Here is a 19,714-nt window from a genome sequence, read left to right on the forward strand (position 1 = left end):
CCACCAGGGGCTGTGTGGATGCCCAGGGTCTGGACAGCCACTTGAGACCATGTTTGTGTCCCAGGGCCTTGCTGCCACTGGGGCCATGGTGACATCTGGACCCAAGCTGCTGCTAAGGGCATGTCTGGGTCCGTGTTCCTGCTGCAGTTGGGGTCATGATAATGTTCATGATCTGTGTTACCACAGGGGGTCATAGAAATCATGTGCATTGAAATCCAAGGGCCTGTGCTGAGCCAGGGCATGCCCCTTCACTAACCCTAGGATTGCTGGCCTGGCCCCTCTCTGGACACTGCAGCAGAAGATCTGGCCCGGCATCCCTATGGGAGAGCTAACCACCATACTCAGAAGAGATGGTCCCACCACTTACCATGGGTATGGGAGAACTGATCTGATGACATGGGCCTAGAGAGTTAGCTCTGCCCCTAACCTGAGGGGCTGGTCCCAGTGGCCTGGACCAAGTACCTCAGCTACAACCAAGACCCACATCATGGGCCTCGGGTTGGCCCACCCTAATATCTACCCCACCCACCTATGACCTGTTGGAGTGCAGTACACGAAGGGACTGGTCCTGTGGAACAATACCACAGGATCTCCATGACTCTGCGGCAACAGCAGGATATCTGAGTGTAGCTTTGGTGAGGGTCCAGTGATGATAGTGTGCAGAACCCTTGAACCAAACCAATGACTCATTGCAATGAGTCATTATGTGGGTGGGGCTGAATGGACAAAAGGGTACACTGCACTAGGATGAATGAAAGTGTTGGAAAGACAGGAATGGGGTAGGGTTTTTATTTGTTTTGTTTTGTTTTTAATTAATTTGGGGGAGGGATGCTGCAGGGATAAGGGGAGAATATGGAGGGACTAGGAGGTGAGTGGGATTAGGGTGGATGATGGGAAAATCCAAAAGAATCAATAAAGAAATATATATATTTGAGAACTTTATACAATGTAGGGGGTTTTGTTTTGTTTTTTTAGGAAGAACACAGACATTTTTCTACTTCCGGTCAGCCATTTCTCATCATTACAACCTGGGTGACTCACAAAACTTCTAAAAAGCCTGTATTTATAAATAAGAGGAAGAAAACTTTGCTTACTCTGCCTGCTGAGCAACATTCTCACTGGACTCAATGAGTGTCTTTTCATTGGTAGGAAATAGACGAAATGCATGATTATTTTATCAGTGTGAAGCATCTCTTTACAGGGACCTGAAAGGAAGTACTTTGATGAGTCTGAGATTTAGCTTTTGCTGTACTGGTTCATTTTCATAATATAACCTACATTATATACTTTAGGTGCATCTATATTACTTTCTTTTTTTAAGTTTTATTTTTGAGATTATAATTATAAAAATTTCCCCTTTCCTTTCCTCCCTCCAAGCCCTCCCATATTCCCCTCCTCTCTCTCTTTCAAATTTATGGTCTCTTTGTTCATTAATTGCTGTTATGTACATACATACATACAAATACACATATGCACATGTGTGTTGGTATGTTTGAATGGGTGTTACCCATACATAAATACAACCTGCTCAGTCTGTATAATGTTACTGGTATGTATGTTTTGGGGGCTATTTGGTATTGGATAACCAATTGATATGATCTCCATACTCTCAGCATTCCTTAGTTGTCTGTAGTTCTTTATGTAGAGCTGAGATCTCCTCCATCCACTTTAGTATGTCTACTATTGTCATTGCTCAGCTCATGCTTAGGCAGTCATGTTGGTGAGACTTTATGGGTGTTGCTTCTGGCATTACTAGAAGACACAATCTCACAGCAAACTCCTTCATCCTATGGCTCTTACAGTCTTTATGTCCCCTCTTCCAAAATGATCCCTGGGCCTTTGGTGAAGGGGGTGTATTGTAGATGTACCTGTTGGGACTGGTCTTCACAACTCTGCACTTTGAAGGGTTGTGAGTTTTTAATGGTCTCTATCTGTTGCAAAGAAAAGTTCCTTGATGAGTGGTAGGACCGCACTTATCTGTGGGTATAAGGACAAATATTTAGAATATATCTTGGTATCCTGATAGTTTAGTAAAGTGGTGATTGTAGGTTCTCCTCCAAGTTCCACAACTTCACTAGCCCTGGGTTGTTGACTAGGTTTCCAGTACCAGGCATGGCTTCCCTCTTGATGAGAAGAGAAGATCTTAAGTTCAACAAGAGAGATGTTGTTTACTGTCAGGATATGCATGCCACTATTGAACTCTTAGGGTTAATCATGCCACAGTGGTCTCTGTTATGGTTCATAAGTGTCATAGCTGGATACAACTGTTGTTTGCTTCCCTCCTTTGGAAACTTTCGTGGTACTTTCTTGTACCATGTAAGCTAGTTCTTCTCAGGTAGGAGGAATTCAGGTCACTTTTAGCTCACGGGTCTCTGGGCCCTCTGTCTGAAGTGCATGCTATCTTCAGTAATAGGGACTTATCTTCTCTCTCTGGAGGATACCCAAGGCAATATCAATAGCCTGCAATGTTTTTGGAGTCTCTTGGAGAACCCTAACAACTCAAAAGAGGATTTCTCTTGCCCGGTGCTGTTTTGTTAGATGATGGTCTTGGCTCTTGGAAGGAGCATTGTCAGTCCAGATGGAAAAAAAAATCATTGAAACCATATATGTTTATTTATACACAGACTAATGTGTATTGTAAGATTTTTAGATAGATAATTACTACTTTTCAGACATTCTCATTGTTACCCTCCTTATTTATCTCCCTCTCCCATTCCTAATTAGAGCCCATAGTTTTTCCTATTCTCCCTGTCTGATTACTGTACACTGCTATCCCTCTCTCGAGTGCTCCCTGGCATCATCCCCTACCCTGACAATGGTACTTTTTACTTTCCAGGGGTTTAGAGTTACTCCAGGATTTGTTGTATTATATGTTGTTGAATAATGTATTTTGACCATATTCTCTTCTGCTCCCCCAACTCATCTCAGATCTACCTCCCCTCATCCATCCACCCAATTTTGTGTCCTTTTTTCCCACCATCAAGACCAATGTGTGCTGCTTCCACTGGGGAAACCTACTACTATTATTTTGCTACATAGAAATAGTATTAAATCAATTCCTAATGACAGACATACTCACATGATCTAGACAATCCATCAATGACACTCCCTTCTCAGATTATTCCATATTATATCAATTTGACAATGATATTAAACCACCACACTTAGAAATATGAATTAAGAAAGAAACAAAGATGGAGAAGGCATAATAATCTAGAAGATAGGTGACCTGGATTTTCCCTCATCAGTTTTCTCTCATCAAAGTTACCCATGACCTCCCTGTTGCTAAGTCTAGTTTCCCACTCCTCATTTCACATCACTTGGCAATGTTTAGTCTATTGAGGATTCTATTTATCTTGAAACAGTCTTTTGGTTATACTCTCTTTGGTTATACCTTCTCAGTCTCACTGGAAAATACTGAAATATCTCAGTTCACCCTGGGACTTTTCTCCCTCTACACAACTTCATCCACATTTATGACATTACTAATTATCTCACTTCCAAAATAATTATATCAATGCAGGTTCAGACATAAATTCACTCCCTTGTCAATGTCTCTGCTTATTTGGGTTTCTTAAAGATCCCTCAAACTTCCTATGTCAAAAACTAAATTCATGATCTTCCCTCTCAAACCTAGCTAAGACCTCATCTAATGCTATCTGTAATGGCACCACCAACTATCATTTGCACAATATAAAAAACGATTAATCTCTGGTACCTTATATTTCACTAAGTTCTATCTATTTTTATCTGCTATGTCTCAGTTCTACAGCCTGTTATTATCTTCTAACATGTTCTCCTATACATACTCTTGAATTGTTAGTACTTCCTACTACAGCTAGAATTTTTTCAACTGTTCTAATGATGCCATGTTCCCACTTAAAAGTCTTCAGTGGTTTCCCATTATCCTTGAGATTTAAACAAAATGAAAGCATAGAAAGCATAAGACCTGGCTTCACCTTTCCACCACTCTCCTCCCATTGCCCCATGAGCTTCCACCCACATTTTCTCCTTTAGATCCTTACAAAATATATTAACACCTGCCTTGAGGTCTTTGCACATGAGTTCTCTCTGCCTATACTTTTCTTTGCTCTCCTCATTCATCCAATCTCTATTATATTTCAGCTAACTATCACATCCAGTCACTCCAGTCATTTATTCATTGAGAATATGTTATTCATCAGATTTAGTTCTAGACCATGTGAGACTGATAAGCAGTGTAAAGCCCTTTTAGAGTTTATATATTAGTGAAAGGAGAGGGATAATTAATTATACAAATAAACAACTTTATTTATATAATAGATTCACAGAGGATAAAATACAAAAATATTCAAGAGAATCAAGAGCAAGTAATTTGCCATGCCTAATTTGGTATCTGTAATACAGTTAGCATTTAATAAACATTTTAAGTGGATAAGAATAAAGGAGTGTTCACAGTAAACTATAAAAGGGCAACAATTTTAAAATGAATAGAGGAAGAATTAGAGATACCAATCAAAAAGAAACAATGAGAGGCCTTAAAAGATAATAGTGTCCTGAATCATTTTTGACCATTTCAAATAGTTTATAGTTATGGTTCCTGTATTGTATTGTTTTACTAGTGTGCATTCACACACACACACACAGAGTGAGGGGGGTCTAGAATAATTCAAGTGAGTCACTCTTGTAACCATAGTTCATAATATCTAATTAGGATATGTACATAAGTTTATAGATAGCCCACTTTTACAACCCACCATCATACATATCCCAAAGTCATTGATTTTATATGCAAACACTGATTTATCCCTTACATTAAAGTTTCAGCTGTTCAGTCCTCTGCCTGTGTTACAGACAAACCTCTTCTATACAAAGGACTCTTGCTTTCTTCTATTAGGATATCCTTAGAAGCAGGATCCTGGGTTTCCACGGCTGCCAGAGTCCCTGCTACTTAAAGGCCATCTTATACTCACAGAGATATGGACATGTAACCCTTTGTGATTTTGAATGACCTTCAAGATCCCACATACACTCATGCCCAGCTTCTAGCCTCCTTTGGTGGACTCCAAACGGACTGGAGTTCTGAGTGACTCTTCAAGTCTCTTGTCTTTTTAAGGACTCATAGGAAGATTTGTATACTTTCTGTGTGATTCCTTAGGTGGCCCTTAGGACTTTCCTCCCAAACACAAATATTCTGTATAAACTTCACTTCTATGGAACCGATATGGAGGTAATATATCTTCCACAAAATCTGCTTCCTCTCCCCAGTTCCAAATCATATCCCAGGAGAGATTCCTTGCAAGCTACCACAAGACTGTGAACACCCTCCTTCTCCAGGACATTGACACGGCCCCCATCCCAGGTGTCACTCAGTATTAAGGGTCCTATATCTTCTCTCCAAGCCCTTTCTGGGCCCACGCTCACTCAAGAATGTGCACACTCCCCCCAAAGCCCTCCATCAGCAGAACTTTGAGATTCCCTGCTGGCCACTCAGAGAGATACACAACTCTCCCTTGAACCCTGACCCTGAGGAAATAGTCACGACAAGGCAACCCACAAGGGCGCCTCCTCAGGGGTAGGGCCATGAAGAGTCCTCAGTCCCCTCAGGCCCAAGACAGGCGCCTCAGCCTTCCCCTGCTCCATGGCCCTCACAGACCTGCCTCAGGCGCCGTCTGGCTCCGCTCCGCCATTTTTGTTGTCCGTCAGTCTATGAGCCCACGCAAAAACCACGGGACAGTGGGGAGCGAGCGGTGGGATCCTCGGGTTGACAGAAGCTCGCTCAGGAAGACGCTGCACGACGGTTGCTAAGGAAACCGGCGGCCCCGTGCGGCCGGCTGGGAGCAGGGGGCGGGGCAGAAGAGAGCGTACAGCGGAGGCTCCGCCCCCCGCAGGAGCGCACCTCCTTCAAGCTCCCTGCCTGCAGGCTGGGGACTCCACTAGGTTTCTTCCTGAAACCAAGCCATAGTGACCTGGGAACTGAGCAAGCTCAGCTTCCAGTGTCTTGCCAAGGCTAAGTCTGCAAGGATGACACTTTATTGCCCCTGGTGCCAATCAAAGTGCCTAGGTGGGTTGACATTTCTATGGTTTCTAAGGACTTGGGACAAGTTTCTTAATTTCCCAGCACTTCTCTTAATGTGCTTGGCCTTCATGGATAAGATGAGTGATCTGTATTCAACTTAAATACATTGAGAACTAATTGTGTGCCTAGCATAATCAAAGCACACCAGAAGTCCTAAGGCCCCTGGCTCCTTGCTCCTCTGCAACTGGGACATTTGTCTCCTAATTTCCAACGGAATGGTTGTGAGTTGCTTTCTACTGCTTAAATTAAACTCTCTCATATTTCCTATTTTTTGTGTCCTGGGCCTAGCTGACTTAAAGAGTTTGAGAAAATTCCTTACGCAGAAAAGAAGAGAGACCACAAAGCTTTTTAGGTAAAATGCTGGCAACGTGCATGCAACTGTTAATCCCCTTCACTAAAATGTGGAACAAGATGGGGCACCATAAGAATCTTTTACCAAAAACTGCTTGAAAAATATCGGTAGATATGGATAAAATCTACCCATCAGAAATGTCCTTGACACTTAAAGCAGTGTAAAATTCACAACATATCCACACGACCAGCAAAGTGAATGTACACATGCTTTTCACAATCCTGATGACAGGTAAAAGCTGTGAGACTTGTGAAGATTTCCTTATGGGAGCAGTCATTTGGGACTGACAAAGGAATTTCATTATGTATAGGGAGATGAAAAGAAAAAGAATGAGAAGGATCTGGACTCTATTAACACTGTGACCTTATACCTTCATAGTCTTTAAAAAAAAAAAAAAAAAAAAAAAACCTTAAACTCATTGAGCCTCAGTTTTCTTTTTCAACAAACTGTGATAAAGGCACGACCTACCTCAGAGAGTTGCTCTGCATCACAAATGGGTGATGGATGAAATTGCATTTGCTGAATATGAATCCAGTAAAATTTTAAAAACCTAATGTGTTTAGAATAATAAATTAAACATCCCCTGATGCCTCTTGGGAGCCAGATGCTGTGCAGATGTTAGTAGTAAAGAGGGAAAGACAAGACAGGACAGATCTCTACTGCTCAAATTTTATTTTAAATAAAATTTAGAACCCAGTTATTTAGTTGTATTAGCCACATTTCAAATGCTCATTACTCATTTCATGCAGTTAGTGGCTATCGTATTAGTCAGCATATGTGCAGAACATTTTCCATCACCACAGAAGGTTCTGTTAGAAACAGTTGATAGAAAAATGTCAGGTGGGCAGGGGAGATGAAATGCCTAGAAAATTAACTAACAGCTAACTTCAGTTCTCCTGCATGTCAGATACTCTTTGGGAAGTATTTCAGGAGGAAATGTAGACTTACTTCACACTTATTGAAGTTCCCAGAGACCTCATACATTTATTTATTGTATGAAATAGCCAGGCATGGAAAGTGGTTTAGAAATGCACCCCACAAAGGGTCTCAGAAATGAGTTTCCCCACGATATCATTCAGAGTGTGGTAGTCTAGGGACTCCTGTGGTTTCTATATCCACAGACAGCACCCTCCCACTACAAAGTTACAGTGCCTCCTTTCAAATAAACATTCCATGTAGAACTCACACACTTCAGTAAACACTTATTAAAATGACACCCTCTGTGTGCTTAGCCACTTAGTTATATGCAGTATGGAATGAGAGAAATATTCAAGTTATACTCACATTTTTATATAAGCAAATTCACTTTATTAGAAAAACAACATTATGAAAGTGGAATTAATATCATTTTATATAAGATAAAGGTGAAGTGAAGAGAATTTAAGTGGCTTATGCAAATTCAGGAAGTAGTAAGCAGGTAGGCGAGTTTAATACAAGTAATGGACTGAGAAATGTTACCTCATATCATTTTCACACCTCCCCCCACCAAAAAAATAAACCATGCCTTTGAAAGCTTACGAACTAGTTGAGAAGAAAATATTAAGATATAAAAATCGCCGGGCGGTGGTGGCGCACGCCTTTAATCCCAGCACTCGGGAGGCAGAGCCAGGCGGATCTCTGTGAGTTCGAGGCCAGCCTGTACTACCAAGTGAGTTCCAGGAAAGGCGCAAAGCTACACAGAGAAACCCTGTCTCAAAAAAAAAGATATAAAAATCTAGTTTACAATTCCAGTGTGGTAAGAATTGATACACACAGTACTCAGAAACATGTAAGAGCACTAATCATCATTATCCTTATCTTTATTTTCCTCCTTTCTAGAGGAAAAAACCCATTGAGCAAAGTAAAAGGTTTATTGCTGAGACCAGAGGAATATAAAAACAATGTTTTAAAGGAAGAAAGCCTTGTTTTGATCTACAGTTTCAGGGGTTTTGTGTAGCAGAAAGTTTTCCAGTGTCCCGCCCAGCCCCACACGGTCCAGACAAATCTCTCTCACCTGTGGACCTGCAGCTGCTTATAAAATAATCACACAGAAACTTAATATTATTTATAACTGCTCCACCATTAGCTCAGGCTTATTACTGACTAGCTCTTACACTTAAATTAACCCATAATTCTTATCTATGTTTAGCCACGTGGCTTGGTTTTTTTCTTTTCTCAGTTCTGCCTTGTTATCTTGCTTCCTCTGTGTCTGGCTGGTGATTCCTGACTCAGCCTTCCTCTTCTCAGAATTTTTCTTGTCTGCTTATCCCACCTATACTTCCTGCCTGGCTACTGGCCAGTCAGCATTTTATTTATCAACCAATCAGAGCAACACACATTCACAGCATACAGAATAACCTTCCACAGCAGTTTTAACTCATAGTTGTCTGGTTCCACTGCTGTGCACCTGAGGACAGGCTGATCATCATGGTAGAAAGCAGGTGGTAGAGCAAGCCAGCTCACTTCATAGTATATAGAGAGTATATAAAAAGAGAAGGACTCATGGAGAAACATAACATTCTTACCAAGTGCTGAAAATTCACTGTGCATAGTAATAGAATTAATAAAATAATTTCTATCCTTCTGCAAGTCTTCTTACCCCAATCTCCTAAATGTTTTCATATATATACATTTGTGTATATGTGGGAATAAACATTGAATACATAGTTCATTATATATGGTTTTATTTGACTATAAAAACCTAAAGTCTACAAAGGAAAGCAAAATAACTACTTTGTAGTGGGTAGTCATTCCAGCTTTGATCTGGAAGTTCCAACCCTCATTGAGACTTCGGCAACTGTCACGCCTACAAGGCGGGGCCAAGGGAGGCGCCTGGAAACTGGAGATCTGGATGGGCGGCGGGTGCTCTCTCGGTTCCGGGACCCTGGACGGTGGAGGTGGGCCAAGCAAAGCTCCAGAGAACACCGCTGGACTGCGATACACCTTCCCAGACCCCGCGACCCACCTATCCCTTAATTTGTAAGTTACGCCATTAAATAAATCTCCTTTTAACTACGTGGAGTGGCCTTAATAATTTCACCAATACTACTTGATATTTGTCTTGCTTAGACTAGTTTATTTCACTTGAGAAAATGGTCTCAGTTACATCCATTTTCTGCTAATGTCATGATTCTATTCTTTCTTAGATCTGAACCAAATTCTGTTGTGTAGATGCACATGTTTTCTTGATCCACTAATTATCTGTTAACAATCACAGGTGGTTTCACAGTTTGGCTTTCATGAAAAGTGCTGCAATAAACAGGAATGTTCAAGTATGCCTCTGGAGTTCAGTGTTATATGCAATTGATATAGCTGATTCATCTGGTAATTCTATTTCTAGATTTTTAAGGATCCTCAATACTTGTCTCTACAGTAGCTGAACTAATTTACATTTCTTCCCACCAGTAGTATGTATGGGCTGCCTTTCCCCACATCCTCACCAGTATTTATTATTTGTTAACTTTGTGGTTGCCATTAAGACCAGGGTGATAAATAATCTGATTATTTTTAATATTCATTCTTCTGGAGGCTAAGAATATTGACATTTTCTCATGTTTATTGAACCTATCTACTTCATCTTTGGGGAAATGTTTTATAATTTCACTAGGCTATATGTCAACTGGATTAACTCAGTTTATGATATATAGCTTGTTAAGTTCTTTATATATTCTGGATATCAAAACTCTGCCAGATATATATCTAACAAAGACTATCTCCCATTCTATAGACTGTCTCCTCACTCAATTTATTTCAATTAATGTTCAGAAACTTTTTAATTCCACATTTGTCAGTTTTTGGTTTTGTTTCCTAAGCTGTGGGGACATTTTTCAGAAAGTCATTGTTCATAACTATATCTGTCTTTTCTTCAAACAGTTTTGGGAATTATATTGATTTTTGATCCATTTTCAATTTATTTCTGTACAAGGTAAGAGGTGCAGATCTAGTTTATTCTTCTATATTTGGATATCCACTTTTCCTAGCACCATATGCTGAAGGAGCTTTTTTTTTCCATTGTATGTGGTCGCAGGGATAACCTTCAGAGGTACACCTTCAGTGACGTATTTTCTTCAACTGGGCTCCATTTCCTAAATTTTCTACCATCTCCCAAAATATACCACCATCTGGGCACGGAGTTTTCAGCACACTAGCTTATGAAGAATTCCATATTCAAGCCATAGCAAGTATGATCAGCCAGGTGAAGAATAAAATGGGAATAAGAGAAAGAAAAACACTTTTAAATCCAATTTGTCATTTATATCTACTTTACTTATATTGATTTGGCCATCTAGAAATGGCCTAACTTAGCTTCTCAATTTACATCTAAAAGAAAAAACTATTCTAAGGCTGTAAAAATTTATTTGAGAAATTCTTTTCAATGCTTTAGAGTTTTATGTTTTACATTTTGATCCAATGAAATTTATGTGGATGTAAGTTAGGAAACATATATCCATCCTTTTTTCCATATGTTATTGCCCAAACAAAAGTAACTGAAAAACCAACCCATTGATTAGAGGTACCATCTTAATAATTTGCTAAATTCTAGTATTTTTGTTGACTGCTGAACTTTCTATTCCATCTCATTAACATATCTATGAACTCATGCACTGATATAAACCCATTTATTAAAGTACTCTGACATTCCCTAATGTCAGGAAAGACCTGTATCATTTGACATTAATCATTTTTCTATATTTGACTGTATCTTGACATCTTCAAGAGCACAGTAGCTTGGGAGAAATCGACCTACTCAGGTTTAGCTAATTCTTAGAGATAGCAAGGTTTTTCACAATCAATGCTGAGTTTATGGCCCCAACCACCTCCTTATCTAAGTCTAATGCACCATGGCACTATTCCCCCTAGCCTAACAGGTACCAAACAACTAGAAGCTCAACTCCTGTAGGTCATGTCCACCAGAATTATTCAAACTAGTCAGTTGCTATGATTTGAACAAAACTTAATTTCTATTTAAATAGTTTTAAGAATTAGGATCTTTAAGAGGTGAGTAGAAATGAATTAATGCCATTATTACTCGAGTAAGTTATCACAGTAGCATGTTTGCAATTCAAAAGGGTGGATTCAGCCAAGTTTCCTTTGTCCAGCCCAGGTTGATGCCAGAACTATAGATTGCTCTCCACAAACTGAAAGCAAGTCCCCATTTCTAAATACAACACCTATACAACTTTATAAAGATGAATATGTCAAGTCGGTGCCTACATAGGGCCTTCACTCCTACATTCCAGTGTCTTTGGTATAAGAATGTATTCAACACACTCTCAAAAGAGAAACATAAACACCAAACCAGCTAGCTACAAACCATTTATCTAAAATAGTATACTGCTAGTAAGATATGCTAGGCAATGGTGGAACAAAGGTTGTGGGAGTAACCAACCAATAATTGACTTGATCTAAGGCCCACTCCACAAGATGTAACCCATACACAACACTGCTTGAGTGACCATGAACCTGAGTCTAGACAGCCCAGTGACATAGGCTAAAACCAAATAATACTGGTCTAAAAGAAGAAGAAAAAAGTATGTAGTGATAAAACAATGCCTAGTAATATTCTGCTAGGGATAGTAACTTATACTCAGGGATCAGTAACTTATTCAGCCATCATCAGAGACGCTTCTTCCTGCAGCAGATGGGAACAAACATAGAAACCCACAGCCAGACATTACAAAAAAAGTAAGAGACCATGGAACACTCAGCCCTAAATGATATGTCTCCAACAAATCCCTCCCCTCAGAGCTCAGGAAACCCAGCAGAAGAGGAGGTGGAAAGTGTAAGAGCCAGAGGGGATGGAGGACACCAAGAAAACAAGGCCTGCTAAATCAACATGATCAAAGCTCAAACGAACTCACAGAGACTGAAGCAGCATGTAAAGGCCCTGCGTGGGTCTGCACTAAGTCCTCTGCATATATATAATGGCTTCTAGTTTAGTGTTTTTATGGGATTCTTGAGTGTGCAAATGAATGGATCTCTGATTGTTGCACCTTCTCTGTTAGAATGCAGAATATTAGAATATTTATACATTGCTGGTGGCTCTTACCATGTGATATAACAATCTTACAACTACATGTATACTTGCAACACTAAAGTCAAGTTGTCAATATTTTTAATGTATTAAATAAAAAATGGGAAATCCAATATAAAGATAAATACAAGAAAAGTTGGTGGCTTGTCAAAGCAAGAAGAAAACCTGAAACAGGAGCCATAGAGTATTGTATAATGCTGAACTTAGAATTCACAATTCCCCCAGAACTATTTGATAATCTGAAAGTATCCTAGCAATGTTTAATGGCATATGAAACTTGCATTTCCATTTTATGAACTGAATATTTGTGTTTCTCCAAAATTCATATGTTGAAACCTTAATTCCAATATAACAGCATTCAGAAGGGAAAACTTTGGAGGGGAATTACATCCTGAGGGTGGAACCTTAATGAATGGGCGTGTTTACAAGAAACAGGAGACAGCTACCTTGTGAAGATACAACTAGACCAGCTTTTTGCCACCTAGAAAGGGGCCCCTAACCAGAATCAGAGCTTGCTGGTAGGCTGATTATTGGTGAAATTATTAAGGCCACTCCACGTAGTTAAAAGGAGATTTATTTAATGGTGTAACTTACAAATTAAGGGATAGGTAGGTCGCGGGGTCTGGGGAAGGTGAATCGCAGTCCAGCGGTGTTCTCTGGAGCTCTGCTTGGTCCACCTCTCCAGTCCAGGGTACCGCAACAGAGAGAGCACCCGCCGATCCAGATCTCGGGTCCCCAGGCACCTCCCTTCACCCCGCCTTGTAGGCGTGACAGTTGCCCAAGTCTCAATGGGGGTTGGAACTTCCAGATCAAAGCTGGAATGGCTACCCACTACATCTCCCCCTTTTTGTCTAAATAAGAAATTTCTAACCTAATACAAGACTATATACAAAGGAATGGTTATCAAATATTGTCCAGGAATAATGAGGGATAATGACCTAGATAAGATGGAAGTACAACCAATGCAAACAATATCAAGCAAGAAACACATACTAAAATCCAGAGAAGTATAGAGCATAGGTAAATGGCATGTTACAAAGATCATTCCAAAAGGTGTTCTATCCTAAAGAACCTGAATCTAATACTTAATATGTTCTATCTACTAAGTTGTAACTATAACTGCTAGTCTTTAATCCCATCAAAGACCTGAGAAGGAATATAATGGTACCTAAGAAATGGTAGATGGATGCAAGCAACTTTCGGGAATCTTGCGAGAGTAGACCGAGACAGCTGGCAGCCTGGACAGTCACCTAAAGTTCTCTTGTAAAGTTGAGGCATCTGTCTTCAGCCCACAGGCCTAGAGAGTTCTCAGGCAGTATTATATCCTTCTGAGGTCTTTGATGTGCTTAAAGACTAGATACTTACAATTTTCCTTAGTTATAATAAAAGATAGGTTAGATATAAAACCTTAAACTCACAAATATAAGATAGATAGGATCTCTTCTTTAATATTGTAACTGCAATTCTTGCTTGATAATTGTTTTGTTATATGTAATCTTACTATGTTAAAGTTAAAACCTTCCTTTTTTAAAAAAAAAAGAAAAGGGGAAGTGCTGTGGATATTGCTATATGTAAATAAACTCTGATTGGCCAATAGCTAGACAGGAAGTATAGGCGGAACTAACAGGGAGGAGAATTGAGAAAGGAGGAAGGAAGAGAGACTGACTGGAGCCGCAGCCAGGACAAGGAAGATGTAAAGTACCGGTAAGCCATGAGCCACGTGGCAAAGTAAAGATTAATAGAAATGGGCTAAATATAAGAGTGAGAGCTAGACAATGACAGGCCTGAGCTAATAGCCAAGCAGTTTAAATAATGTAAGAGTCTGTGTGTTTATTTTATAAGTGGGCTCTGGGACTGGCGGGACTTGGTGGCGGGAGCTGGAGAGAAATTCTCCAGCTACAGCTGATCTCAAACTCCCAATTTTAAACTTAAGGTATTATATCTTGTTATGTTTAACATATCGCACATGGGAAGATCTAGTAAGCACATACCAAGTATTAAAATAAGAAATTTGAGGATGATCATGTCTGAACATGGCAGATAAAGTTAATAAGAATACTTCCTTTACTATACAATAGCTAAAAATGAAAGATAAAATACTTAAAAGTGTAAGAGTCAGCTAGACTCAAAAGGATAAAAAGTTTTCTGATGTTAGAGGGAAATGGTAGTGCAAAGGTGTCTGTCTTTGTAGTGTCCCTTTCCCAGAATTCCCTTCTTTCAGACCTCTGCCCAGTTCTCTCAGCTCATTTAGCTATTATCTCAAATGTCAGATTATTATGACTTTCTTGAGAATGTTATTGAAATTTTAATTCTTAGATAATTCAGCTTTTATTGCTATTGTTAAATAGTATCTTATGTTCTATTGTTTTTTCTACTTGTTTTGCCTGTTATTAATATTCATAAGTTAATATTTTGATTTGAAAATTTAATGAACTCTCGTGTTATCTAACAGTTTGTCAATTGTTTCAAATTTTTAAACATGTAATCAGATTCTTTGAAAAGGGAGAGTTTGAACTAAACATTCCACTGAAAGGTTCCCTGCTCAAAAAACAACCTCCTAGGGAAGTGTTTTCTCTGGTCCAGCCTCGTAGGTGAACAGAGGCCACTTGACTGTGGTAGAAGTGGGCCAGACTAATAATCAGCATGGCAGCAGAACTTGGCAGCACTGTCTACCTGGTGCTGGTTCTGTAGGCACAGAGTGGTCATGTGTCAAGCTGTAAAAGTGAAGCCCAAGTTGTTCTGTAGACTCCTGGAGGTTGGAGATACCAATACTGTGAAACACACATAAAAGAGAGATGAAGAAGTAGAGTTGAAGCTGATTCAATAAAGAGTCTATATGTTCTACAGGTGGCAGACCTTCAGGGACAGACTACCCAATGATGTTGGAACCCAGATGAGTTCAGGATGCCACATATGGAACTGCAGACTTTGATGTTTGCCCCTCCTAGATTTTAGTCTTTCTTTAGTTGGTCTTCCCTTGCTATCCTCCCATTCCTCTATTTTAGAATGCCAATGTTTACTGTGTGTCATTGTATATTTAAACTATGCCACTTCTTTTTTAAATTATAGGGGGAGTGTGTTTATGTACTTGTGAATACTGGTGCCCACGGAGGATAAAGGCATCAGATCCCCTGGATCTTATGAGTAGTGAGCCACTTAACACAGGTGCTTAAAACAGGGGCTGTGAACTAAATTTGGGTCCTTTGAAAGAACAGTATGTGCTCTTAATCTCTAAGCCATCTCTACAGCTCAAAAGTGTAGCCCAAGTTGGCCTCAAACTTGTGAAGTTCCTTATGCTTATTCAACATATACTACTGGTATTGGGGGGAGCTTTTTAACAGAGTCTCTCAGGTAAGACTATGGCTAGAGTTAGTATTGACCTAAATGAGAACCTACTACTATCATTCTGTTAAGTGAACATAGTTTTAAGCCAACCCCTAATGACATATTATTATGTATGGAGATCAAGGCATCTCTCAACCCTCATCACAGAAGCTTCTGTTTGCAGTAGATGATGAACAACACAGAGACCAAGGTGTACAGGATAAAACCCTGGAGAATGTTCGGTCCTAAATGGAATGTATATACTGCACCCCATCCTCCCAATGTCCAGGGGTCATTGCAGAAGAAGGGGAACAAAGAGTGTAAGAGACAGAGGCAGTAAATGACGACAAGGAAACAGTGTCTTTTGAACACAGCAGGGACACATGAATTCACAGCAGTTGTGATTCCATGCAAAAGACCTGAGCAAACCTAAACCAGATAAAAATCCAGCATGGAGAAGGGGTGAGGTGCAAAGTTCCATCCCTAGCAGAGAAAATACTGGCAATTCTTGGCTGTTGGTAGAGGAAAGGTTAGTTTTCTCTAAAAGCGTAGCCTCTGATAAGTTGACCCACTCCACTAGAAGGCCAGTTATCCAAGAATATTCAGGTAGTACAATTGACCTTGATGGGAAAACAAACAAAATAAAAAGGACACAAAGTTGCATGGGAAGGAAAGGGAGGTGAATCTGAGAAGAGTTAGGGGTGGGAGGGTAAAATGATCAAAACTCATTGTATGAAATTCTCAAATTTAAAAAAAAATACGTATTGTTATTGAGTCTTAGAGATGTGAGGCTTTTGAATAGTGGTAGAACTAGTCAAGACTATGGAGCATTTTGAAGTTGTAGTGAATTCACTTTACTTTATAAGATGATGTGAGAACTAATCTTTATTGTCTTCTTGTTGGGCACTGCTAGAAGGTAGGAGATCTTCTCATCATGGATATCTCCTTCCAGCTAGTGATTCAGATATTAGGGGTCTAAAGAAAAATTTATGTTGACTGCCTGCCTGCCTGCATGCCTGCATGCCTGCATGCCTAACTGTGTGTCTGCGTGCCTTTGCTGCTTGCTGGTAAGTCTGTTTAGTGCTGCTAATATTAATGTTCCTGTTTCCATCCTTTACTGACATCAGGCTCCAGCTTCTTCAGCCTTCCACTATGGACTGAAAACCAAAAACTCCTCAGGAATTATCTAGATTTAAGCCGCTGATTAGGACTTCTGAGGCATCAAGCTTCATGGATTGAGCAACTACCAGGTTCTCTTCCTGTCCAGTATGCCATTGTTGGGCTGCTGGAACTCTCAGTTGCTCAAGTCAATTTAAAAAATATTATTTTATAATATAAAAAACACTCAACAGCACAATACTAATTGTCTTTCCCCTTTCTGTCTTTGGGCAGATTTCTCATTCCCGTGTTACTGCTTTTCCCAGGGCCTCTAGTATTGAATTAAATTTTTAAAAACTAGTATTGTTAAAATGTCAATAGTACACACATTCAAAACAACCTATTCCTAGTAAAATACCAATGATATTCTTCACAGAACTAGGAAAAATATAAAATTCAACATAGCATGATGGCTCCTGCCTGTAATCCAATCACCTGAGAGGCTAAGGAAAGCAGATCACAAGTTTGAGTCCAACACAGTCTTAATAGAGAGGCCTGTAGTGGGTTCCAGCTTTGACCTGGAAGTACTACCCCATTGAGGCTTCGGTAAATGTCATACCTACAAGGCGGGGACGAGACAGGAGCCCTTAAGACCTGAGATCTGGATGTGCTGGATCTCTCGGTTCCTGGATCCTGGACGCTGGAGGTAGACCAAGCAGAATTTTCCAGAGAACACCACTGGATTGTGCTATACCTTTCCTGGACCCTGTAACCTATCCCTTTACTTGTAAGTTACCCCACAAAATAAACCTCCCTTTTAACTACGTGGAGTTGCCTTAATACTACAACCAATAGAGGCCTCTAAAATAAAGTCCAGATGAAAACACAAAAGACATTAAATATCAAATCTTGAGCAAAAGGAAGAGAGTTTGGCATATCACAATATCTGGTCTGAAGATGTACTACAAAGCCATAATAACCCAAAAAGCATGATACGACCATAAAAACAGACTCAGACATGGAACAAAATAATGATTTGTGATGGCTAACCTTGACTGTCAACTTGACAGGATCTAGATTCAACTAAGACACAAACCCCTAGATAAACATGGAAAGGATTATCTAGATTGTATTGTCCTCTGGGCTTACGTATGAGATTATCTATGTTAGGTTAACTTAGTGGGAAGACGCACTTTAACCATGGGTAGTAGCATTCTTAAAATTTATCTCTAGCTAATTCAAGGCTCTGGTGGTGCTCAAAACCTTGAGGATCAGGCTATAGGCATCTTGTTACTACAGTTTACATAACTTCTAACTTATGGTTACTTCATTGTGCATGATGGCTACTAATATGAATGAGTTCTTTTCAACTAGAACCAGAAAGACTGTATTTTTTTATTATGTCTTTCATATGCATTGCAAGCACTCTACCACTAATTTATGTCCCCAATCCATGAAGAAATATCTTTTAAGAAGGCAGGACATAGGTAGAAAATATAATTCTTCCTACATCTCACCAGAATTTGTTCACACAAGATGTAGCATAAGAAGAGATGAGTAGTAAGTCTATCTGGGACATCTGTGTGTTCAAAGATTGGCTACATAGTTGGTGTGGCCCAGTGCAAAATTAAGATGTAAGTTCCTGTGCTAATTGGCACTCTCACTGTGCTAAAGTACCTGAAGTAGTCAACTTAAAAAAAGTTACTAGCAAGAGGGCTCAAGATCATGATAAGGAAAACCCACAGCTGACCCAAGCTAGTGGGAGCTCATGGACTCTGGACTGACAGCTAGTGAGCCTGCATGGGACCGAACTAGGTCCTCTGAATGTAGGCGACAGTTATGTGGTTTGATCTCTTTGTGGGGGTCCTGGCAGAGAGACCAGGACTTATCCCTGGTACTTGAACTAGCTTTTTAGAGTCCATTCCCTATGGTGGGATGCCTTACACAGCCTTGATCTGGGGGAAGGGGCTTGGTCATGCCCTAACTTTGTATGCCAGCCTGTGTTGACTACCCAAGGGAGGCCTTACCCACTATGAAGAGTGGATGGGAGTGGGGGTGAGGGAAGTAGGGGGAGGAGGAGAAGGGCAGGGAAGGGGAACTGTGGTTGGTATGTAAAATGAAAAAGAATTTTTAAATAAAATAAAATGTAAAAGAAGAAGAAGGAGAAGGAGGAAGAGGAGGAGAAGGAGAAAGAGAAGGAGGAGGAGAAGGAGAAGGAGGAGGAGGAGGAGGAGGAGGAGGAGGAGGAGGAGGAGGAAGAGGAGGAGGAGGAGGAGGAGGAGGAGGAGGAGGAGGAGGAGGAGGAGGAGGAGAAGAAGAAGAAGAAGAAGAAGAAGAAGAAGAAGAAGAAGAAGAAGAAGAAGAAGAAGAAGAAGAAGAAGAAGAAGTTGGCTCAGGGACTCAGTTGTTTGGTCCTGTTACCTTTGGGCTTGTGGCAACACAGTAATCATGAGAGGAGCTGGTAGAAAGGAGGTACCTCATGGCAGACAGGAAGCAAAGACAGAAAAAAGTTAGATCCCAATATCCCCAAAAATCCCCAAAAGCATTTCCCCAATCACTTAAATTCTTTTATTAGACCCTACCTCCTAAAACTTCCACCACCTTCCAATACTGTGGGCTAGAGATAGTCTTCAAAATGTAGGCCCTTGGGAGACATTCAAGATCCCAACTATAGCAAGTTCCTAGTTCAAAACTTATTAGGAATTGTAAGGTAGCAATAGCTGAGACTAAGTTGTGGTCCTGTGTCTTATGTGTCTTTTGACTAGCTAAGTTCTCTAAAACTCAGGATCCTCCATTTAATGAAGAGGAGAACAGTTAGGGGTGGCAGGAAATCTGACTAATCACTTGATTTAATTACTTTTGTGTTTCC

The 19,714-nt window shown here is 40.1% G+C and overlaps 1 protein-coding gene across 7 annotated transcripts in view; it reads right to left on the reverse strand.

The window, feature by feature from the left end:
* LOC128096663 (BEN domain-containing protein 5) overlaps positions 1-5,830 on the reverse strand; it is a 1,178,660-nt gene extending 1,172,830 nt beyond the window's left edge. For 2 of the 7 annotated variants that reach the window (XM_052716519.1, XM_052716520.1), the window contains exon 1: positions 5,636-5,829. In XM_052716519.1, coding sequence (XP_052572479.1) covers positions 5,636-5,669 — 34 coding nt within the window. In that variant the 5' untranslated portion in view covers positions 5,670-5,829. Of the gene's footprint in view, positions 1-5,635 lie in introns of all 7 variants that reach the window. The other 5 variants (XM_052716507.1, XM_052716508.1, XM_052716506.1 and 2 more) reach the window with 4 other exon arrangements.
* Positions 5,831-19,714: the final 13,884 nt, after the last annotated feature.

The sequence above is a fragment of the Peromyscus californicus genome, unplaced genomic scaffold (genome assembly GCF_007827085.1).
Source record: "Peromyscus californicus insignis strain IS unplaced genomic scaffold, ASM782708v3 Scaffold_5__1_contigs__length_169319896, whole genome shotgun sequence".
NCBI classification, from domain to species: Eukaryota; Metazoa; Chordata; class Mammalia; order Rodentia; family Cricetidae; genus Peromyscus; species Peromyscus californicus.